This window comes from Trichosurus vulpecula, chromosome 2 (assembly GCF_011100635.1).
Source record: "Trichosurus vulpecula isolate mTriVul1 chromosome 2, mTriVul1.pri, whole genome shotgun sequence".
NCBI lineage: Eukaryota > Metazoa > Chordata > Mammalia > Diprotodontia > Phalangeridae > Trichosurus > Trichosurus vulpecula.
In genome coordinates this window covers 335011171-335037201 of record NC_050574.1, presented here as the reverse complement: position 1 = coordinate 335037201, position 26031 = coordinate 335011171, and the positions used below count along the sequence as shown (strand labels likewise).

Below are 26031 nucleotides of genomic sequence, written 5' to 3'. Positions count from 1 at the left end.
TGTCTTGCTTTCTCATGGAGTGGGGAGGGTGTAGAGGGAAGGAGAGAATTTGGAACTGAAAATTAAAATTTTTAAAATGGTCAAAAAAAGAAAAAAGAACATATACCTGAAGGCTCAGTTGATATATTGGTTAATTTTACTGAACTTTTTTTTTTGGTAACAAATGTGCTTAGTTAAGATAACTATATTTCTACAATAGCAATGATCAAAAATGCATGCCTCATTCTGCATATTGAGTCTATCACCTCTCTGTCAAGAAGTAGCATGCTTCATCTAATTAGTCCTCTGGAATTTTAGTTTGTTATTGCATTAATAAGGTCTCTCAAGTCCTGCAAAGTTATTTTTCTTCATATTGTTGTTAATTGTGTAAATTGTTCTCCTCCTTTTGCTCACTCTACTCTGCATCATTTCATATAGATATTCTCAAGGATTCTCTGAAATAGTCCATTTGTTTATTTTTTACAGTACAATAATATTCCATTATATTCATATCCCATAATTTATTCAGTCATTCCCCAAAAGATGGGCACTCCCTTACCTTCTAGTTTTTTGCTACTCTAAAAAGAGCTGTCACAAATATTTTTGAACATATAGATCTTTTTTACCATTTGTTGGTCTCTGGGGTATAGTAGTGTCCAGGACAAAGAATATGCATAATTTATTAACTTTCTGGTCATAATTCCAAATTGCTTTCCAGGACAGCTGTACCAATTCAGAGCTCCATCAACAGTGGTTTAATTTGTCTATTTTCCTATAGTTCATGTCGTTTTCCTTTTTTTTTTTTTGATTAAGCTGATGAGTGAGAGGTAGAACCTCAGAGTTGTTTTAATTTTGCTTTTAGTTTTTCTCTAATTTTCTTTTTAAAAATATACAACAATTTTTTCCTTGTCCATTTTTAATATGGGGGGTAGGCTAGAGCTATGTTTGGTAATGAAGTTGAAAAAAATTAAGAAAAAAAAAACCAAAAGCTATCTCCCCAAAATAGGCACTTCAAAAACTAAGATTTCAGTATCTAAACAAAGAATAGGCATTCTACGTGAGACAGAAAGGCTACTTTCTGGTGGCTGAGATTCTTCAATGAAGTGGCAGACCATAAAGGTGATTATTTTTGGTGACTACTATTTATTTTTAAGACTATTTGGCTTAATGTATTATCCTGGGTAGGTTAATGAAAAATTAAATAATACACAACTTCCATTATATGCACAGCATGATTTTATCATCAGTAACAATGTTATCAGCAGGTTGCCCCTTAAAACACTGGCACTTTCTTGATTCTATCATAGAAACAGCAGTATGACCTTTGTGATATTTAATTACCACAGGTAATTAAATAAGGCACCAATTTGGTCTTGTGACTCATTTATGACAGTAAGATGGCAATTGTTTCAAACTGCAACAAGTGTGGATGTAAAAAGACAACTTTAACATTTAAAAAATGTCAACTATATTTATTCTTCCTGAAAAAGATAATTCTAGCAATGGTGTTGGAACATAGTAGATGGGAGATGAACAAGAAAATTTAAGAGGTAGCTAATATTCATTAGCTTCAAAAAGCAAAAAAAAAAATGATTTTAAAATAATAGGTGTATAGTATTAGTTCTAAACGACACATACTACATTTACTTATGTTTTCTTATTTTTAAAGCAGCAAGATATCCTGTGATCCCAAGAAAACTAGGTAAAGTGTTCAACTGAAACATAGCATGATGGTTCAAAACGTCAAGAAAGTTTAGAACAAGATTTCATGAAATGACACTAAGAGCATTCTACAATCATGACACCTAAGAACTCTACAATTCATTTTCAAAGACAGCACAGTACTGGTCAATGAGTGTGCAGCAATAATTGAAGAGTGAGCAAAGAATGTTAAAGCAATGTTTTTCCTTACCGAGGAAAACTCTTCATTTGTGTACAAGTCAACCCAATCTATCCCATCTGGTCCAGCAGTTTGCCTCCCCTCCCTCATCATTCCCACTTTTTCATTAACCTTTAATACTGTCTGCTTCCCTACTGCCTACAATCATGACTGTCTCCACCATCTTCAAAAAACCCTCACTTGATCCATCCATCTCTGCTAGTTATCATCCTATCACTCCTCCTTTTCTAGGCTAAAGTATTTAAGAAGGCCACCTTACAACTGGGGCCTCCACTTCAGCCTGGCTTCTGAGTCCATCATTCAACTGAACTTGATGTTTCCACTTACAAACCATCTCTTAATTGTCAAAACTAATGGCCTGTTTCTCGATACTCATTCTCCTTAACCTCTCTGCAGTCTTAGGCATTGTTGATCTCCCTTTCTTCTTGATACTCTCTTCACTTTAGATTTTCATGACACTGCTCTCTCCTGGTTCTCCCTCTTACCTGGTTGAATGTTTCTTTTTAGTCTCTTTTGCTGTCCTTCATCCTCGTCATGCTCATTAACAGTGGCACGTATTCCCCAAGGCTCTGTCCTTGGTCCACTTCTCTCTTCACTCTATACTATCACATTTGATGATCACTTCAGTTCCCATTATCATCTTGCTATAGCTAGATTCCCAAATCTACACACACACACACACACACACACGCCCCCTCTCTCTTGGACTCTAGGATTGTATTACCAATTGCCTCCTTGACATCTCAAAATGGATATCCTATAGGTATCAAACTCAACACACCAAAACAGAATCCATTATCTTTTCTCCTGAAACTTTCCCATCTTCTACATTTCCTATTACTGCTGAAGGAGTACCACTATCCTATTAGTCCACGACCTGACCAGACACCTTCAATGTCATCCTTGACTCCTTTTTTCACACTAATTCCACATATTCATCTGTTGCCAAGTCTCGTCATTTCTACCATCATAATACTGCTCAGATACATGCACTTCTCTCTATTCGCACAATCACTACTCTGGTGTGGGCACTTATCACCTCAAGCCTGCAACAGATTTCTGGCTGGTCTCCCCGCCTTACATCTCTCCCTACATCCTCTACTCAGGTACCAAAGTAATCTTTCTAAAGCACAGTTCTGCCCGTGTTATCCTCTATCCCATAAATTCCAGGAGCTTCCTGCTACCTCCAGGATAAATATAAAAACATATCTGACTTTTAAAGCCCTTCAGAACTTGGTCCCTTCTTATATTTCCAGTCTTCTTATATTTTACTCCCCTTCGCATACTCTATGATTCAGGAACACTAGCCTTGCTGTTCCTCACAAACAACATCCCATCTCCCTTCCTTGGCACTGGCTGTGTCCTATGTTTGGAATGTTTCCCTCCTCATGTCCACTTTTTGGCTTCCTTCAAGATTCACCTTAAACCTCATCTTCTGCAAGAGGCCCTTCCCACTCCATTCCCACCACACACTGGTGCCTCCCCATGGAGATTACCTCCCTTTTGGACTCTATATGTCTTATATGCACATAGTTCCCCCATTAGAATTTGAGCTCCTTGAGGGCTGGTATTTTTGCCTTGCTATATATCCCTGGGGCTTATCACAGTGGCTGGCACAAGGCAGGTGCTTAATAAATGCCTAACTGAAGGATGGAATGACACATACAGTACCTTCCAACCTGCATGGTGGCATTTACACTATATACACAACCCTAGCTACTTAGGTGGCTAGAGGTTGGAGGGGTTCCGAGCTCCAGGAAGCTATGCTGATTATGTGACAACACTAAATTTGGCATCAATATGGTTAAGGCCCTAGGAACAGCAGGCTATTAGGTTGCCTAAGGAGGGATAAATTAGCCTATGTAGCAAATGAAATAGGTCCATACTCGAGTCAATCAGTAGTGGGATTATGACTGTGAATAGCCACTGTACTCCAGCCTGGGCAAGGTAGTGAGGTATAGTCTTTTCATTTTGATGTTTCAAGAGGCAGTGTGGCACAGTGGAAACAAATCACTGATTCTAAAAGTCAAAAGGACCTCGGTTCAAATCCCACACTGATACTTTAGCTATGGGACAAACTTTCAGAGCTTCAGTTTCCTCATCTGGAACCAGGTGGGTTGGACTAAATGGTTTCTAAGAACTCTTCTATAAATAATACCAGGATATGTAAGTATGAAGCCACATTTTTTTCTTAACCCTAAACCATACTTTCAAACATTTTTCACCACATTCCTCTACTTCAACCTTTACAGTAAAGGCACTGATGACTAAGGTATATGATGGCTTAGTTTAGACGATCTTCACAATGTCTACTTCTTCAACCTTGGCAACAGATTTCATTGCTCAAAGCAGGGCTGTCCAACCCTTAGGTTTTTATTGAAACAATAGACAATATATTTTGATTTGCCATTTTAGTGAGAGCTCTGCAGTAGGTCGGTTTCGTTTACTAAAGCATTTATGTAAATTTCTGTGCTTGTAGGTGGGCCACATAAATCCACACTGCAGGCTGCATTTTGGACAGCCCTGCCACACAATGATGCCTGTAGTTAATGTTGTTTGGCTGATCAAAAACTCCTCCTCTTTTTCCAGCCTATGAGGCATCTTTCCATCTAACTAGAACTTCCTTGTTCTTCCTTATTTAATTTCTATGAAGAATTAGAGCTATCCAAAAGTAGAACGGAAAATTGGGAAGTAGTGAATTCCCATGCAATAGAAGTCTACAAAAGCAAACGCTGGATCTCTTTGTCAGATATGTTGTAAAAGGAATTCTTTTTCAAGAATGAAATTGTGAGAGATGGGTAAAAGTTAGGGAAAGTCAGGTTTCCACAGAAGAACTGAGTTCTACAGAATAATTAATGAAGTGTCAGCTTGAACAAAGAAGGAGTAAAAATCAACCAGGATGAGAGTCCCCTCAGCCAATGGGAATAGAGTTTGTGGTTTTGCAAAAACCAGTTTCAGGATATAGGCAAAACTGGTCTAAACTGGCCAGATAATGGTCACAGATGAAAAGAAAACTGGGTCAAACGGTTACCAAGCATGCATAATTGGCTAACTGAAGATTACTTTACACAGCCACAGAGAGGAGTTTTCCGCCATTATTGAACATGGGATGTATGTTGAGGAGGGGGGAACATGCCAAGGAGTTGCATATTGGGGGCGTATAGGGAAGACTGTGACCTAGAAGGGAGCGGACCAATATGCTCTCTGAGGGGAGGTACTGAGCTGATGGCGCATCAATCTATGTCAGTCTAACAGAATAAAGTTGGTCTCACTACTGTACTCCCCACTCCCTCTTCCTAAAGAAGGGTGGAGTCCACTCCTGGCCAGGAACATTTACCAATTCCTTTGAATTCCTCAATAATAAAAAATTGCCCTTAATACCTGAATTTTAGCGTCAAGTGTATTTCTAACAAAATGGACTAGTTGGCCACTGAGGTCCCTTATAACTCTAAATTTAATGATTCTCAACAATGTTGATATTGGTATGTTCAATATTATTATGTTCCACTTGTTCACATAATAATTAACACCTATAAAGCACTTCAAGGTTTTCAAAGCTCTGTGTGTGTGTGTGTAGTCAGGAATGCCAAAATTCAAATCTGATGTCAGATACTTAATAGTTTTATGACCCTGGGCAACTCACTTCATCTTTCTCAGTCATACATTTTTCTTCAGCACCCCCATCACAGGATTATTGTGAAGATAAAGTGACATTTTTATTTATATGAGTGCATATGTACATATACAACATTTTATTTATAGTTACACATAAATTATATGTAAATAAAAATTTATATATATACTTATCTATATCCTAATATAGTATTTATATATAAATAAAAGTATAGTTTATAATGTATTTATATATTTATATATTACTCATTTGTAAATAAAATCTGAATGTGTACATATACATGCATACACAGAAATCTCACTTGATCTTCACGAGAATATTATGAAGCAGGTACTGAGAAAAGTTAAGTGACTTGCCCAGGGACATAAAACTAGTAAATGCCTGATACAGAAGATGGAAAGAAATCTATATATATATATATATATATATGTGTGTGTATATATATGTAGACACACATCCTCTCTCATACTACTCTCAACACAACAGTATATGGGTGTGTGTATTTTATATCTAATAAAGAGTATATAAATATTATATATATTTATTTTGTGTGTATGTATGCATATATACATACACACATATAAATTTTATCTTCACAACCTGGAAATAGGTGCTATTTAATATCTTAATATATTAATATGGTAATTTTACAAACGAAAAATCTGTGGTTAAGAAAGGTTAAATGACTTGTCCAGAGTCATAAAACTAGTAAGTGTCTGAAGCTGGATTTGAATTTAGGTCTTCCTGACTGCAACTCCAACAATCCATCCGTTATATACCACTTAGAAGCCTCACGTAAGATCAAATAAGGATCTCACATTTAGAGTACCGGTAGTTAAATAATATTTATAGATTGTCTAAAAACTGTGATTCTGAGTATCTTCTGCCCTTGTCACTGCAGACACTCAGAGGGGAAGAAGACACTCAGAATTGAAGGCTACTTCGTATTTTTGCTAGGCCAGGACAAGCCAAGAAATAATAAATCATCACCTAGTGGTGATTCTCCATATTTGGCTCTTGAATAAGCAGACTCAGGCTGTTACTAGGATTGTCTTCAAAGCTGTTTCAGCTCAGTACAACTCACCATAGTTTGTGTTTCATTGGCAAAGCTTTCTAGAACCCAATGTTACTTCTAGTCCACAATAAAGCACTAAACTAGGACTTATGTCAAAAGTTGAAATGATCAAAACAGTTGATAGGAATGAAAACTATAGAGGTATCCATAAATATCTCACTGCAGGAGATATACAGGAAAGAGAGAACTGCTGTAAAAAACAAGACTATATTTTTGTATTATAACTTACAATACTATGTTGTTCTGAAAGGCTGACATAAGCGTCAGTTAGTTTACAAAAAGAGACCATATTCAATCTTCAATGCTTTGATGGTAAAAAAGCACTGATAGTGATTATTCCATCTTCAGCATTACTAACATTGCATGCTTTGGAGAGTAAAAAACAAAACAAAACAATGCACAACAGTTAGAATCATTTGCTAAAATTTTACTTTGGTCTGGGAGTCCTTCTTTTTCAGTGTCATTTGCTAAGTGGGTGATCACTGAAACAACCTCTGCTAACTCTAAAACATCCTCTCTCATAATACTCTTAACACACACACACACACACACACACACACACAAAATGGTTGACTTGACAGAAGACAATGAGAGTTTCAGACAGATGATGAAGCGACTGGAAGGATCATGGAATTAAGTTAAGTCCCAAAATAAACACGTATTGTGCCATGATGTTCACCACTTTGTTATGAGACTGTAAAACAAATACAGTATGCTACTCTATTGCAGATATATTTGGTAGCCTAGACAATTTAATAAGCTGTGCCTGTAAAGATAACACAAACAACTAAATTTCAAATAGAAGTCTAGCATCAATAAGGAACGGGTCACCCTTCACAAATCACTGGTGTTAACTATTCAAAAGATAATTGTTAGGCAGCTATATAGTGTAAAGCACGCTACTTCATTATACATCCCCAATGATTCTAACAAATGTTGACCCTCAAGGAATTATAGCATCAAAAATACATCCCCAATGATACAGCATGCTATGTTGTAGTGTGGCCAATAGTACTGCATGAAACTAGCAGTGACCAAGTAAATACCCAGAGGAATCTAAGGCTCCACTTTCCTAGGACTGTCTCCTATTATACAACTATGATATACTTGACTGAAGTGACTTCAAATTACACCCAGTTCTAGTTAGAGCTGACTGTTGAAACTCTCTAGCAATCTTGTGGATGTGGCAAACTTATGGTTCTACCTTCCTCATCCTAAGCAGACCTTCTGTATTAGAAATGCTCTGTCCCTTTGCTACTGGTTCTTGCTGTCTGGCCCCATCATTCTACTGGCAACATGATGGCCATCATAGCAGGACCTTTGTCTGAAAACCCAATGTAAACGCAGGTCCCCAGGGTCTCTGGGCCTTCAAACAACAAGCATATCCACTACTTGTCCGAGCCACCACCCAACATGCTGCAACTAGAACAGTAGGGAGGCAACGGAAACCACATACAACTCTATCTTTGACTGCACCTGTCCATACCTTCCAATGCTGTACTTTGCTTTACCAAAAAATCATTCTAACCCATACTAGAGTATGCCATTCATTGGAAATCAGTCCTAAATCTGCACGACACCAAGCATGTATTTGTGAATTCCAACCAACCCCTATAAAAGGATGAATGCACTAAAGACTAAATGTCAAAACAATCAATAAGAGTCTATGCCTAGATATGTGCATATCAAGTCACATTTATATGCAATAACCTGTAGGTGATTTATATGAAGATGTAGGTGGTAAAAAAAAAACAAACTAGTGCAGAAAAAGGTAATTGTCTTATGAAAGTCATAACTGATAGAAAAGTGTTCTGCTTCCCAGAAAGTCAGTGTAAGTATATATGCTTATTATCTATCACTGTGAAAAAAGCCAAATGAATGGGGGGACATCTAAGTATTTGATCATAAAGTTATTTTTTGGTATTTCAATATTTCCTTCTAATTGTTTACAATGTTGCAATATAATGTTAATGGACATAGACCTGAAAAAAAGATTTTTCTCTACAAAGAATCTAGTAAGTATGGTTGACACTTTTGGTTTTAAAAGCTGGTTAAATTGTACACAGTAACAGCAATATTGTAACGATGGCCAACTGTGAAAGATTTCACTACTCTGATCAAGACAGTGATCCAAGACAATTCAAAAGGACCCATGATGAAAAAATACTATCTACCTCCAGAGAGAGAACGGATGAACTCTGAATGAAGATTGAAGCATACCTTCTCAAAATCATTTTTCTTGTTCTATTTTTTGTATGTTTTCTTTTGCAACACGGCTAACATGGAAATGTTTTGCATTACTTCACATGTATAATCGATATCAAATTGCTTGCCTCCTCAGGGAGGGTAGAAAGGGAGAGAATCTAGAACTCACAATTTTTAAAAAAATGATAACTGAATATTTTTTACATATAATTGGGAGATATTAAATGAAATAAAGTATATTTTTAAAAATATATATATATTTTTTTAAAACGTTGTGCCATTATAATCATAAGTAAATCATGACTAGTCTTGCCATTCCTCAGATGCCACTATCCTTCTTGGAACCCTTCTAGGTCTGCCCATCACTGGGATAATGTAGCATCAATCTGTCTCCTTCAGCCTTCATACCTTCTCTTTGGGCAATGAACCTTAGAATTCTCTCCCAAAATTGTACATCAGCTGTTCTAAAAGGAAACTTAAAACAAGTAGAAAGATTCTTCTAGAGTTTTCAAAATACAAAAGACTGAGAATCATTGCTCTAACAGGCACTTTGGGGCATAGAGGGAGTCAGACAGACCTTTACTTCAATGGTTTAGGGAGCTCACAGTGTAGAAATTGCTTCCACAGATAGATTGGCCTTTGAGTACATAAAACAAGTATTTAACACCATGAACAAAGCTACAAATTGACTGCTTTCTTTCAGACTTATTCTGAAATATTAAACTATAACAAATTAATGAAGATGAAATATTTACCTGCTCTTCTCTTTTTTGTTTGCGTAACTGAAGTCCTTCTTCTTCTCTCCTCCGGCGCATCTCATCAGGATTCAGGGACTTGTTCTTGTAACTCTTTAGGCGGAAGTTCTCTTTTCCTGAGGTGGTCATGATTTCTGCAATGTTATATTGAGAGAGTGAGTCCAGCAGAGAGGTTTCCCTGGGAAAGACTGCTTTGTAATCTATTTTCTATACTGTACTGTGATACTTCTGTGCCAAAAACTGAGTCTACATTTCATCCTTAAAGGTTGTTTCCAACAAAAGGACAAGCAAACTATGTTACCAAGTTTTCTTGGAAATCAATTTCAAGGGATTCTGAGCTTTCCAAAATGAGTATAGCTTGGCAGAAGTAATTGTACTACACTTCCTCAGATGTCCTACCTCTTACTGTATTTTACTGAATCCCTTTAAAGCAGTTTTCTTAAACCCTTTCCAATAAAGCTAGAAGCAGGTAACCTCCAACTTTTAGACTTCATTCATCATTGGTTATCTGATATCAAAATATGTTCATTTAGTATACTTCAGCTGATATTAGCATACACACTTTCAATATTAGAACTGATTATCAACAGATTAATAAGTGATATCACTAAGAAAAAGCTTTTAGGTTTGTCTAGGTTCTAGCCCAAACAAAAGGTTAAAAAAACAAAAAAGAAACTAGAAACTTGGGAATGAAGCAGAAGACACTAAAAGTTAGATGGATGAAACACGAAACAAAAACAAAAGGAGCCCAAAGTAAAGACAGTCTGAAGTGACAAGAATTGGGGATCAAAAGAAACCAGTACACTTCTTCAACTGGAATAGTTGCATTGTAGAACTAGGAAAAAATAGATTTCTTGGGAAGGCAAGGAGAAACAAAAATGACCTGGACAAGGTACAGGCTGCATCTCTAAGCTGCTTATTACAATAAGTGCACTTCTGCATATACTTCTTTGCACCTGTAATTTCCTATCTGTATGTAATATGTACCTTTATAAATCCTACACCCACAATTTTGACTCATTAGAGAAAACTGTCTCAAATTACCTTGCTATTGACAGACTATGAAGAATACAGAAGATAAAGAAACACCAGCCCTCTGAAAATAGCTATGAATACAGTGAGTCTTTCATGGTTATACCCTCAAGCATTCAAAGAAAAAAAAAATCTAATCCTCAGAACTTTGTCAATTTTCCAAGATTTATTTTCTAATGACTTCGTGTTTGTTCTCCAGAATTACTGTATTCAGATAGAAATTATATTCTAATAATGTTAACTAAATTAGTGAAGTGTCTATTTGGGAAGGATCTGACAGGAAATAAAAAGACAGAGCTTTCCTCATGACTTTAATGAGTAAACATAAGTCTGATGAAGATTGTGAATAAATATGATAGTCATACATTCAAAATAAATCAAGTTAAGATGTCAGATTATTGGGATTTCCTAATGTGGGCAGCATTTAGGGTCTGAGGCACTACAAAGCAGCAAGTCTAGTCAGTATCAATAGTAACGGAAGTTCAAATATCAGAATTACAGGTCAAATGGTATTATTTAGAAGGCAGCAGAGTTATATTTAGTATTAAGAAAATATATTTATGAGAGGAAATTCACAAAACAGGGCAGAAATGTAGTGGAAAAACAGAAGAAATACTGTGTTTGGAAAATACTAGAACCCACAGTCAAAAGGAAAAAAGTGGTTATTTCTTCCCAAGACATAGACTACAAATACAGCTTATGCGGCGCATGCACACACACGCTCGCGAGATATAGTTGATAGGGTACTCAAACTATCCAGACAATTGGTTAGATCTTTTTTTCTTTCAGAAGTAGAGCAGATGATAAATTCTTGACTTGTCTTAATGACTCTTATTATATAACTTTGGCCAAGTTATTTAACCTATCTGTGAGATGCAGTTTCCTAAACTGTAAATGAGGGGTTTGACTAGATAGATGGTCTCTGAGGTGACTTTCATCTCTATATCTATGATCCTATGATCATTTTATTCTCTCTTCCCCACCCCCACCCCCCACAAAAGAAGTCATATGAAATGTGCTATTCTGGAACTGATTCTGACTAATTATGAGAAACTGATGGTTGGCCATCTCTGGAGGGAAAGCAGGGAAGAAAAAAAGGGGGAAAAAAAGAAATTTACATGATAACTTTATTATATATTTAAAAAGAATAGCAGGGTGTACATAATAGAGTTGCAGTTTCGTGTATCATCATCTTTTTCTCTCATTATACTATGTTATGTAAATATTTTAGCCCATAAGTTAAAAAAAAAAAGAAACTGATGGCTGAAATGGGAATTTGAAAGGAAGTATTAAGAGCTTGTGGTAAAAAGGCGAATCTCTACTGAATAGAGTGTGGCAGAAGTTGAGTTGCAAGACATTTCCTCAGGTTCCCTATTCCTTTTTCTGAATCCCTTAAAGAAATTTTCTTTAAACCCTTTCCAATAAATGTAGTTTATATACTGCGGTTACTTCCAACTTTTAGATTTAATTCAACTTTGGTTATCTGATATTAAAATATTTAGTATACTTAAGCTAATTATCTGCAAACACACTCACAATACAAGAACTGATTATCAACAGGTTACTAAGTGATCTCAACAAAGAAAGAAAAAGGCTTTAAGTCTTTAAAAAAAAAAAGCAACCTAGAACCACTCTGACAACTCATCATAATACAGAAATGACTGATTTCTCAAAGCCTGCGTCAAGAGAGCTTAAGTTCTGATAGGTGGCATACCAACCAGAATGGCTTCAAGGAAATTAATGATGACAAACTGTACGTCCATTGTTAAGAATAAGCTTTGCTAAATTCAAAGAGGTAAATTACCATTAGATTGGCTTCAGGCTTATAATTTTTGTTTGGCCACATTTAGTCTCAAAGTACTGAAATTAAGGGAGGAAAGGTTGAACATAATCTGATACACACCCTACCATACCCTAATATTCTACTGGGGAAGTCAGCCCAGGAGGGGCCAAAATGTACTGATTTAAACTATCCTACTTCTGAAAAAAAAGTTCTAACAAGAACAGTGAGAATGCATAGAGTATATCAACCGACCAAAAGAAAAAAAGTGCTGGCCTACTTCAAAAATTGCAACAAGATAAATGGTCAAAGGATATGAAAACGCAATTTTTAAAGGAAAAAAAAATTTAAGCTATCAATAGTCACCAAAAAATGTTCCAAATCACTATCAGAGAAATTAAAGCAACTCTAAGGTTCTATCTTACATTTATCGGATCGGACCTATATGTACAAAAATATAGCAACTCTTTTTGTAGTGGCAAAGAACAGTGCTCATCAAGTAACTAGGGGATGATGAAACAAATTATATTTTATTAATGTAATGGAATATACAAGGTAATAAAACCTACAAGATAAAGAATTAGATTTTTTCTCCAATCCTTACTTTGAAATATGTGTGGGAGATACAACAATTACAGCCTTATGAATTCACAGTGGAGAACACTAATTCAGCACCTTTCTTTTCCCACCAACCTTCAGGTTGAAGGTAGGTGAAAGTTGGACATACAATCTGACTCACAGGCTTGTGTTCTGGGACCCACTCAAGGATTATCCTCTTGCTGAAGTTTCTGCTGGCACACTCCACCCCTGCCCTTCCCCTTAGCACCCAGTAGTAACAAAGAACTCAATTCTACCTAGTCAAATGTGGAGATAGTTGTGGTATAGGGGGTGAGGGTCCTTGCTCTGCCTAGGGTGCTGCTCGGGTTAGGAAACGCTAAGGTTGCAGATTTGTGGGTATACAACCATACCATCTTCCCCCAAGCCTGAAAAAGGGGGCAGACATGGAACCAGTTCATCTACAGAACTAAAATATGGAGAGAATTGTTGGGGGGAGGGGAAAATATATAGTAGGGCTATAACAGATCTGAAGGAAAACTAGAATCCAGCTGGGTCAGTCCTATCCACCTAGAAGCTACTTGGGTCAGGGAATGAAGCAAATGAAAAGGAAATTACTCAACACAGGAGGAGGCCAAAAAGAGCTCTGAGGTTCAGCAGGGGTGGGCGTAGAGGGGTTAAACCCAACATCAAGTGAGGGGTCAGAAAATGAGTCATAGGGAATACAAAGGAGGGAAAAAGACTAAAACCACCAAAGATCTCAGGAGAAAGAAAATTTAACTGAAAACCTAGAACACAAGCAGATATATCAACAGGAAAGTACAAAAATTAGAAAGATGAGAAACAAGACATTTATAAGATTATGAATGATTTTAAATAACTACTGTAAAACAAAGAAAAATGAACTAATGCCTGATGAAATTCAGAATGCTATGAATTCCCAAGAGACTGGGGAACCACAGCAGGATGTTCCAGAATGATTCAAGAAGGAAAATCAGAGTCTTGAGAGAAAAAGACAAGAATAAATGACAGTTTATGACCTGGGTAGTAAAAATAATTAGTACAACAGAAAAACTCAAAATGCTGTAGTAGGTCTCTCAAAAACTTGGCAAATCTCTATATAAACACAAAGCAAAACAATCTCAAAGACAGGATGCTTAGAAACCATTTAAGGCTTAACAGGCCAGCCAGAAGAACATGACAAGTCAAAAATCCTGAACGTCATAATGCAAGAAAGAGTATAAGAAAACTTCCCAGAAACCTCTGAATGAAGAAAACAAAATACTAATTAAAAGAATTTACAAATCACATCCAGGAAAAAACAAAAACAAAATTTGTTTCAAACTCCAAGACACATAAATTTGACAACTACAATGACAACACATTCAGCAAATTCAGCAAGTGACTAAAATATAAAGGATTAACACAAAACTACTTTACACTGACCAGAAACCACAGAAAGGAATGGAATAATATATTTAAACCAAAGGCACTCAAGATGTAAATCTGAACCTAATCATTAATGAAAAAAGGTGGCATTTGAAGCATTCCTGCAAAAAATTCCTACAACAAACAAACAAAAAAAAAAAAACCTGAATGGGGCCAATTATTCAACTGCAAGAACTGCCACCTCCCTCACCACCCTATGTCCATGGAGAAGAAAATAAATGCAACTACCAGAGAAAGCACAATGAAAAAATTACCCTATTTCTAGGGAATATTAGAAGGGGAAAAAAAAAATAGATAAAGACATCTAATGATTAAAAAAAAAAAAAGAATAAACAAGGACCCTTAAGAGATTTGCTTCTGAAAGAACACAAGGATAAGAAAGAATAACTTAAAATAGAAGAAGTGATACTACATGCCTAAAACACTAGGGAATAAAACCCAGGCAACCGCGGTCTACAGAGAAATCAATATTTTGTGGGACTAAAATGAAGAATACTAAGGTGAATAAAAGCAGAAACAAGAGTTGGAAGATACAGGGAATGTGTGAGCTATCTTAATCAAGTGGTCCCTTGGGAAGGAAAGGAGCTACACAAGAATGGGTTAGGCGGCAAAGGGAGGAACTGAAAAGAAAGGAAAAGAATGAGAGAGATCTTAACTCATTCAGTTAAGAGAGTTTCTACTGAAGAACATTTCCATGGAAGGAGAGGTATATTTTGTAACGGGGAGGGGGAGGGGGGGGGGGCGCCAGGGGTGAACCCTTTAATCGTTTAATTTGCAGGGTTTTGGTGCACAGGGAGGCTACTTCCTCTGAGTTTTGTATCTCCATGGACAACATCCTACCTTAGAAGTAAAAGTAGAGGCACTACTGCTACTGGAGGGTGGGGTGGGGTGGGGTGGGGTGGGGTGGGGTGGGGTGGGGGAAGTGAACATGGGGGAAGTTAACAACACAGGCATCCCAAAAAGTAGATAGACATGGACCTTGAGAGAAGACTACATGGCAAATGGGAGAGGAGAGAGGGAATAAGCATTTACACAATGGTATTATTCCCATTTTATAACTGAGGAAACCGAGGCAAACAGTGGTTAAGCGACTTGCCCAGAGTCATATAGCTAGTAAATATCTGAGGCTGGATTTGAACTCAGGTCTTCCTGACTCCAGGACCAGCATTCTATCCTCTGTGCCACCATTTGACTCTCAAAAAGGGTAAAGAAAATGATTATGGGAAGGTCAGAGGGTAGAACTGGACCATGAGACTAAGGATATACGGAGACTTCAACTACAGAGCAATCTTTCTATCCTTATTACCTCTCTCATGAATTGATACTTCTAACAGTGGGATACAACAGAAAAGGGTGGGGCAAGGGGGCAGGGTGAAGAAGCAAGATTTATAAAGCAGTAATATTGGTCAAGAGAAGGAACTCAGACTTGGTCTTTTAGAAGTCTTAATTTCATGAGTAACAAAAGAAGAGAGGATAACAAAATAGGCTAGGAAAGAATAAATAAGCATAAAGTCCATGAAGCAATGTATAAAAGTTTAGACTAGACAAAGAGAAAGAATCAATGAAGACAAGTTAAAGAAATCCTTCTTAGAAACAGTGCAGAAAATGAAAAAAGTAAACAAAAGAAGGTGCAATGTAGGAAGGAGGTCAGGTTTTTAATTAATCACTTAACTGGGGGGGGGGGGGAATAAAGAACTAGAAAATAGGGAAGAATTAAGAAGGAAGATACAAAACTAAACCGAGGAATGACAAACAACAGGGGAAGAAAGTAAGAATAGGATTATCTTAAGAGTACACACACCAAGTACATTCTTAAAAGAAAGGGAATAACAAACACAACAACAAAAAATACCAGAGACACAAATGTAGAAAACCAAATTCAATTCCTATAACTTTAAATGTGAATGAATTAATAAAAAAGTGATACACTTGATAAGAAAACAGAATCCTGCAATTTATTGCTCACAAGAAACATGGATAAAAATTAAAGACATATACAGGATAAAAATGAGAAGCTGGACCAAAATTTACTAAGTATCATGTGAATACAAAGAAACCTGAGTTGAAATCATCAAAGGAAAAAACAAAACAATACAAAACAAACAGGGACAAACAAGGAAATTACAACAAATTCAATCAGTTCCTAGTTCTGAAAACATGAATTTGTTCTAACCAGAGTGATATATTTGGAAATCATTTGATCTCGAATTATAACTCAAAATAATTTCATCCATGAGAAACAGTGCAAGAACCCAGGAAACTTCACCATTTCATAACTCACAAGTCACAACTCTTCCAACACCCACTTCTATAAGCAAACTTCAGGTCTTTTTCAAGATAAAGTGTGCACTAGGAGCTAAGGGCTGGGGGGAGGGCTGTTGGCCTGTACCCCCATCAGAGAGGATGTGCCCAGAGAAGAGTAGCATGAAGACCCAATGAGAAAGGACAAAGAGCACAGCAGTGTTGGAGGCATAAGTTGACTGGTCACGTTTTCCATGTGCCCACTCTTCCCAATGATGCTAGGTGTATTTGTGGAACAGTGTGTCCAAGGTTTATGGGGGGTGGAATGGTTTGTATGTACCATTCTTACTAAGCTATCTTGGTGTTTCCTTCTTTGAACTCATTGTGTCTAGGGCTATCAAAATTAAGTATATCGATGGAGGCATTTGAACTATAGAGTTTTAGAAGTGGGAACCCATCAGGCACATTGAACTTGGATAGTTAGTTGCTTCCCTTCAAGGAGACCAACTCATAAATAAGAATATGAGCTAAGGAGGGTAGCTACTGGAAGGGGCACTTCAGAAGGAACAGGGAAACTGCTGAGTAAATGGGAATAACAACAAAAAAATGGAGAGTAGGTAGAACTCCTTAACAAAATGATTTGCTTTTCCAGGTAGGAGAAAAAAAAAAAGAAAATCTTTAGACATCAAAAGGTAGAATACAAATGCCTAACAGGCAGTTGAAGTCCAAGATAAATGAAGAGAGTCTTTTGATAGTTACTAGACTTAGAAATCATGACAATACCTTAGAAATATTACATGTGGACTTCAGCAAAACATTTGACAAAAATGCTCATATATCACTGTGGATAAGGTGTAGACCAGGGAGAACTGTGCAATGGAAAGAGAACTGGTTCTGTGTATAAATACAGGGTGATTAAAAACAGAATTGAACTGTTTAAAAAAAAAAAAGGTATTATTCAGTCACTAGGTTACATAAGAACATGTAGTATGTACCAATGGTAATTAGTCTTACATTTCACAATTTTCTTCCACATAGTTTCTTTTACAAATTGGTCCTGACTACATGTTGATATACGCCTAATTGCTGAGTGATAAATTTTTTAAAGAGCTCCTTTTGAATTACCTTATATATGCACGTATGATGCTCACCCTCCCAAATCCCTTACACATGTCAGGTTCCTAGAAGGAGGCTGACATACACAGGTTGTGAGTTATAACCATTCCAATGATCTTTTTATAGTACATCCCTTCAAAGTTTGGGAAGTAAAAGCACTTCCATACTTTGACAGACCTATGCCCTCATCAATGTAGGGTACTCCTGCCATGAATGTAGATTGCAATCCAACTCCTCTTCTGTAATGAATTGTTCAAACACTCCCATAAATCCTCCATAGGGATTCTGTGGACTTTCCTTTAGTTATCTTGGAATTGTATGCACACCAGTGGAGCATGTGTGTTGTCCATCAAATATCCCTTCCTCTAAATATCTAACTCCTCCCTCCTCTTGTTCAGTTCTGGGGCCAGAATACTGTCCATTTGAACTGCTTGATCAAGATAATGGACTAGGTTTACTAGCAGTCAATACAACTATATATCATAGTACAGATACTTAGTTTGTCTTGTGTATAAAGAAGCTGGGTGGCACAGTGAACAGAGCACTGGGCCTGGAATAAGGAAGACTTGAGTTCAAATTCAGCCTCAGATATTTACTAGCTATGGGCAAATCACTTAAACTCTGTTCTCTTCAGTTTCCTAAACCATAAAATGGGCTTAATAACAGCACCTACCTTTCAGAGTTGTTGTGAGATAATATCTGTAAAGCACTTAGCACAATGCCTGGTATATAGTGGGTGCTATATAAATACTAGCTACTAGGTTGATGACAATGACGATGATGAGCTCAGATATGGATCATGATCCATATCACAACCCTTAATTATGAGAATATCCCATGAGGGACTTTGAGGTCCTAGGCTATCTTTTCTATTCTCTGAATAAAAAAGCAAACTCATAAGCTCCCATGAGTTTACTTGTCAACTCCAAGATGACTCCGAGGGCATCTCGAACTCAACATGACCAAGACAGAGGCTCTTTCTGCTCAAACCCATTCCTCTTCCAAATTCCTCTATATCTATAGAACAATGGTTCTCAAAGCGTGGCCTTACAGGACTCTTGAGGTCTCCAAAACCTTTTCAGGGGGTCTGAAGTCCAAACTATTTTTATAACAAATGTAAGAGATTATTTGCCCTTTTTCACTCTTATTCTGTCACAAGTTACGTGTTGTTGTTCAGTCATTTCAGTCTACCTCTTCGTGACCTCATTTGGGGTTCTCCTGGCAAAGATAATAGAGTAGTTTGCCATTTCCTTCTCCAGCTCATTTTACATATGAGGAAACTAAGGCAAACAAGGTTAAGGCACATAAGCTGTGTGCCCAGGGTCACACAGCTAAAAAGTGTCTGAGGCCACATTTAAGCTCAGGAAGATAAGCCTTCCTGACTCCAGGCCCGGCACCCTACCCACTGCGCCACCCTAGCTGTCTGCAAGTGTTATGTATAGAGGAGTTTTCAGGAAGTTGCATGACTTGCAAATTTAAAGATTTACCTGCAAATGTGAAAGCTGAGTTAATATCTTATCTGCAAAACTGTACTTTTCTCTTACAAATGGATAACTCTACAGATGACTAGACTTGGTTGTTTTGCTTGTATTCATCAAAGTTCTTCTTTGAGTATCATGTTTTTCCTGGAGCAACTGTATTGATATTTGCAGTGATGGTAAAAATGCAAAGGCAGGTGAAACCATCTGAGTCTTAACATGAATCAAGGCAATTACACTAAATTGTATTATTAGCTACCATATTCTTTATGTCCACAATCACAGGAAGAAAAAAAAAGTCAGCTGCACTTAAGAATGTCCTTGATGAAGGAATAAAAATTATTTCATTTTATTAAACCTCAGCCCAATCTTCTAAATATTCTGTGTGATAAAATGGGAAGTACCTTTATAAAATACTTCTACTCTATACCAAAATACAATGGTTATCTTGAGGAAAATCACTTGTACTTTGTTCCTTAATTCAAGTGCAAACTGAACTAGCTACTTTTTTCATAGAACATTATTTTTACATGAAAGAAGGACTGGCAAATTTTATTTTTACATGAAAGAATGTCTGGCAAATTATGTTTAATTAAGATTTGGGTATTTTGCAGACATTTTCTCAAGAAATGAACAAAGGCTGCTCTTCAAATAAAACAAATGACAGTATCTGTTGCAATGATAAAATTCAAGCTTTCAAACAAAAATTAAAATTTTGGAAAACTTGTATCCATCACCATGATCTTGACAGCTTCCCAATACTTAAAGACTTTTCTGATGACATCAATGATAATATTAATGAATGTAATTTTTTGATATTGTACGATGAGGTTCCAATATTTAGAAGGATAGACTAATGGATTTCAATGTACTAGAAGAGTTCATTGATTTGGTTTTGGAGGTACACTGCAGCTAACCTTACAAACCTACCACTTGCCAAGTTTTGGTGTACTATCAAAGAAGAATATCCACAATTATCTGAAAAGGCTGCTCTTCTCTCAAAATCCAGTGGCTTCCTATTGCCTCCAAGTAGCAAATACAAAATGTTCTATTTTGGCATTCAAAGCTCTCCATAACCTAGCCCCCTTCCTTCTTTCCAGTCTTTTTACACCTTACTCCCCCAACATGTACTATTCAATCTAGTGACGCTAGACTCCTGGCTGTTCCATGAACAAGATGTTCCATTTCTTGGCTCTGGGAAATTTTCTTTGGCAGTCCACCATGACTGGAACACTCTCCTTTCTTCCACTCCAAATACTAACCTCCTTGGTCTTTTTTAAGTCCCAACTAAAATTCCACCTTCTGGATCAAGCCTTCCCTAACTCCTCTTAATTCCTCTTTTAATTATTTCCTATTTATATTTTATATAGCTTGCTTTGTATATATGTGTTTGTATGTTATCCCCCTAGTTAGATTGTAAGCTCCCTGCAGGCAGAGGCTATCTTTTACCTTTTTTGTATTCCCAGCACTTAACACAGTGAGAGCTTAATAAAGGTTTATTGAACTGAGTCATAATCCCTCAACTGTTAGCACCCTACACATCAATATCACTTTCTATTTTGTATATACCTACATGTGTGTTTTGTCTCCCCCAACAGAATATAAACTCCTTGAGGGCAGGGACTATTTGGATCCCAAGCACCCGTTTACAATGCCTGACACATTACAATTACTAAATAAATGCTTTTTAAATGATTCAAAGCAATTTCTTCCCCAGACATTTTTTATTTAGCTAAACATTTGTACAGGAAAATAAAGACAGATATCTCTCACAAGTAAAAATATTAAAAATTTAACCAGGGTGATTTCTCAAAATGAGGACAAACTTGATGATAAAGACTCACAATTACAAAATTACTAGATCCATTTAAGCCATATGTTTTCAGAAATATTGTCCCCTATTTGTTCATATCAAGTCAAATCAGCAAGAATTAAGCATTTGCTATGTGCTAAGCTGGGGAAATAAAGGCAAAACAGTCAAGTCAAAATTTTCCAAACAAAATGCTGAACAGAAATGATGCATTTACTATGCCTGTCTTATCCACTTTCAGCTTAGATCAAGATATTCATTTTAAATGCCAAATAATTTTTGTTGTCTGAAATTGAAGAGTTGAATGTCATCCTTATACTAAATGTTGGGAAAGTGGACTTTAGACTCCAGTTTTGCTAATATTTGACCTTGGACACAACTTTCCCTAAGAAAAATGACCCGATAATTGCCAAGGTGTCTTGTATCTCCGAAATTCTGAACTTCTATAACCCCAAAATTTGATGGAACAGAGTGACTTTTCAATTCAATATAGTCTAAAAAACATGCAGACACAGGATATCTGTCTGAGGCAAATAACATTGGATGACTGACCCTTGGCAATTATTTTCCATGTGGCTTAGGCACCCTCCTAAGTGTCAGCTACTAAGTCATAATTGTGATCTAGTGGGAAGAATTCCCCACACTGATGAAATCACATGCCCTATGTTCTATAAAATTAAGCTGTGTTGTGATTATTTCTGCTTCTGGAACCTTAAGTCAAGTTCAAGTACATAATAAAACAATGTCAACATGAGGTCCTTGAAGCTTAGAGGAAGGACAAAAAGGCAGGACCAGGGAAACCAAGAAAAAGTTGGGGGTTAAACAAGGCAGTAGGCCTAGACTTGGGATAAAATTGAGAAGCTAATGGTCAAAACTAAATTTCAGGATTTGAGTCCAGACTCAGGAAATACCAAAGTAAGAAAGCGCCAACAAGTTGAATCTAGACAGAAAAGTCTGTTAAGGTAGGGGAGGAAAGGAGAATGGAGTAAGTGCCTACCATGTACCACCCACTATACTAATCATTTTTTATAAATATTATCTCATTTGAGATAAATCTCTTTTTACTCTCCTGCCCCACTCTTTTTACTTCATTTAACTGTACCTGCTAACCACTTTGTGTGGGCCCCACAATGACCTCAATTTTAACTGTGGGTAAATAAATATACCTTAGCTTAGCATCAAGACAACCTTCAATATAGGGCAGCTAGGTGGCGCAGTAAATAGAGCACCAGCCCTGGAGTCAGCAGGACCAGAGTTCAAATTCGACCTCAGACAACTGACACACTTACTAGCTGTGTGACCTCAGGCAAGTCACTTAACCCCAACTGCCCTTCCTTCCCCCTTCCAAAAAAAAAGACAACCTTCAATCAACCAACAAATTGTGTACTGAGGTGAAGAGTACATGCTCTATGTTGGGGATGGCTAATGCAAGGGCACTGAGACAGGAGATAGAGTTTTGTCATGTTAGTATATGTAAGGAATAGTGCAAAGGCTAGTTCAGCTAGGTGGCAGAGTGTAGGTATAATAGCATCATTCAGTGAGGATTAAAAGATAGACTGCAGTGAGGTTGTAAAGGGCTTTAAAAGTTACAACCACAAAACAATTTAAAATAACGCTGCAAAATTCCAAAGAACAAAGTTGGCCCTAAGGAAGAGATGAAAAAACACTCCTAACACTGTTGCAGAAGTGTCCCACACATGGGTGTGGAATATTGCAAATAGTGTCACTTATCTTGATGTACTGATCAAGGCTACTGACATTTTTTTTTAAGTTCTTTGTCAGAGGGATGATTCTCTGGGAGCAGGGAGGGGGAAATGTCAGGGGGAAATCTAAGTGATGCAAAAACAAAAGATACCAATAAATATATTTTTTTAAAAATTTAAACAGAAATTTTATTCGACCTGAGAGGCAATAGTGAGCCATCAGAATTGACAGCAGGAAAGTGACAGGGTGAAAACCGCATTTAAGGAAAACAATTTTGGCAGCTAGAAGGATATGATGGATTGCAGTAAGAGGAGATTTGGCACAGGGAGAACAAAAGGCTGTGTTCCTAATACAGATAAGAGGTATTGAGGGTCTGCACTAAGATGCTGACTGTGTCTGCCTCTACCAGTACCTGATCTGGGTTATCCTGATACCCAGTCTGCTAAGAGCTGATTTCTGAATCTCTTTACTATATTTCTTTGTACTAAATTATCCAGTTCCTTTGAGTATGGGATGTTCTGAAGATTCAAGCATGTTCTTAAGATCCAATTCATTCTGTCCTGTCCTTTTGTGAGGGGATTCTGAAAACCCACTGCCCAGTTCCTCAGGTTCACAACCTGGACCCCTCAGTATCTCTTACCTCCTCTATCTGCTGTCAATTTCACCTTTGCAAAACCTCTTAAATAAGCCCCACTCTCTCCTTTGACACTGTCACCAGGCACTCATCACTCTACACCCAGACTACTGAAATAGCCTGCTGAAAGGTCTACTTGCTTTAAGTCTTTCTACCCATTCCAATCCATCCTCCATTCAGCCATTTTGAAATCCAGTGGCTTCCTATTATCTGCAGAAGCAAATACAAAACACACTGGCCTTCAAAGTCCTTCATAACTTAAGTTCCTTCTACTTTTCCAATCTTCTTACACCTTACTCCCCCCACCACGTACTTAGACTCCTGGCTACTCCACAAACAAGATACTCTCTCAGCTTCTCTGGCTGTCCATCATACCTGGAATGCTCTCCCTCCTCTATTCCAACTACTGACCTCTGTTAAGCCCCAACCAAAATCCCATCTTTTAGAGGGAGTCTTTCCTCAATATCACTTAATTCTAGTGCCTTCCCTCTGTTAATTATTTCCTACTTCTCCTGTATATGGTTTACTATTGTATATATTTCTTTTTATGTTGTCTCCCCCATTTGATTGCAAACTCCTTGAGGACAGAAACCATCTTTTGCCTCCTTTTTTAATCTCCATAGATTAGCACAATACTTAGCACAGAGAAGGTGCTTAAAAAATGTTTGATTGATTGATTTAAGGATTCTCTGTCCAGGTCTTAGCTTGTTTTCTGGATCCCTGGCCATTCTTGGAAAAGCTCTTCCTAAGTTTGTGCCACAATCCTATAATTTTCTCTAGCTCCTAGAAATCGGACTTTTTTCCCCTGCCTATAGAAATCCTGTCATATTCTCTACTGCAGAAAGCAACCTCTAAACTTACCTTGGCTCCAAAAACCCCTGAGTTTATTAGAAAAAAAAAATCACTGAAAATTTACTCAGATGGATCTCTAAAACTACCAAAAGATAAAACTCTTCCTTTATCTCATAAATAATATATCTGGCTTCTGTCTTCTAATCCATTCTATCTTCTTCCATTTTATGAGTTTGTCCCATTCACATTTATGACTGCTATGTATTTCCCTCCATCCTATTCTCTTCTATTTGTCCTTCTCTTTTTTCACTCTAATCTATTTATCACCCTATCCCTTGTTTCTTAGCTCCTTTCCTTCCTACTTCTTTCTTGGGTAAGATGAATTTCTAGACCCAACTCTGTGTGTATATATATTGTTACTTCTTTGAACCAGTGCAGAAGAGAGGGAGGTTCCATTACAAAAACTCTTCCCTGTGTAATTCTTTCATGAGATAATTTCCCCCATTCTCTCCCTTCCAGTCTTTTTTTTGAGACCATCCCAACTTAATACTCACCCATGCCCTCTAAGTAACTGCCTTAATGATGATAAAGTTCTTAGTAGCTACATGGGGGCAGCTAGGTGGCACAGTAGATAAGAGCACCAACCCTGGAGTCAGGATGACCTAAGTTCAAATCAGGCCTCAGAAACTTACTAGCTTTGTGATCCTGAACAAACCACAAGTGCCTCAAAAAAAAAAAAAAAAAAAAAAAAAAGGGGAAGGAAGATTAAGAGCTACATGTATCAACTTCCCACATAGGAAGGAAACAGTTTAACCTTATTAAGTCCCTTTATGATTTCTTGTTCATATTTACCTTTTAATGTTTCTCTGGAGTCTTATATTTAAAAGTCAAATTTTTCTATTCAGCTCTGATCCTTTCATTAGGAATACTTGAAAGTCCTCTATTTCATGAAATAGCCTTTATTTCATAAGATTTGTACTCAGTTTTGCTGGGTAGGTTATTCTTAGCTCCTTTTGCCTTCCAGGAATCATATTTCCAAGCCCTCTGCTCTTTTAGGGTGGTAGTTACTAAATCTTGCAGTTACATGGCATTTTTTTCCTTCTGAATGCTTGCAGTATTTTCTCCTTGACCTGGGTGCTCCGAATTTGGCTATGATATTCTGGGAGTTTTCATTTTGGGATCTCTTTCAGGAAGTGACCTGGGGTTTCTTTCAATTTCTACTTTGCCCTCTGGTTCTATGATATCTGGGCAGTTTTCCTTTGTAACTCCTTAAAATATGATATCTAGGCTCTTTTTTTTTTTGATCATGGCTTTCAGATGATTCCGTGATTCTTAAATGATCTTTCTTTAATTTATTTTCCATGTCTGTTGTTTTTTCTGATGAGATATTTCACATTTTTTTCTTTTTAATCTTTTCACCTTGTATTATTGTTTCTTGATTATCTTGTGAAGTAAATGGCTTCCATTTGACCAATTCTAATTTTAATTATTTATTTTAACTAATTTATTTTATTAATTAGTTTTAATTTATTTTATCTTTATTTAGTTTTATTAATTTATTTTCTTCAGTGAAATTTCATACTTCTTTTACCAAGCTATTAATTCTCTTTTCATAATATTCTTGCATTGCCTCAGTGAGAGTATCCTTGACTCTTCACTCCCTTGAACTCCTAATTCTACTTCCCCAACACTTCTTGCATCCATCCCTTTCTCTGTGTTCACAACACAGTAACATAACCTAACCTTAGTTCAGGCCCTCATTGGCTATCTTGGATTAATGCAATAACTTTCTAATTAGGAGACCAACTGGTCTCCCTGCCTCTAGTCTCTCCTGTCTCGAATCCACCTTCCACATAGCTCCTAAATTGATATTCCTAAGGGACAAATTCACA

The 26031-nt window shown here is 36.9% G+C and overlaps 1 protein-coding gene across 1 annotated transcript in view; it reads right to left on the bottom strand.

Moving 5' to 3' along the window:
• Positions 1-26031, bottom strand: part of KPNA1 (karyopherin subunit alpha 1) — a 96333-nt gene that overhangs the window by 51716 nt on the left and 18586 nt on the right. The window contains exon 2 of the mRNA XM_036747022.1: positions 9549-9682. Coding sequence (XP_036602917.1) covers positions 9549-9677 — 129 coding nt within the window. The 5' untranslated portion in view covers positions 9678-9682. The remainder of the gene's footprint in view (positions 1-9548; positions 9683-26031) is intronic.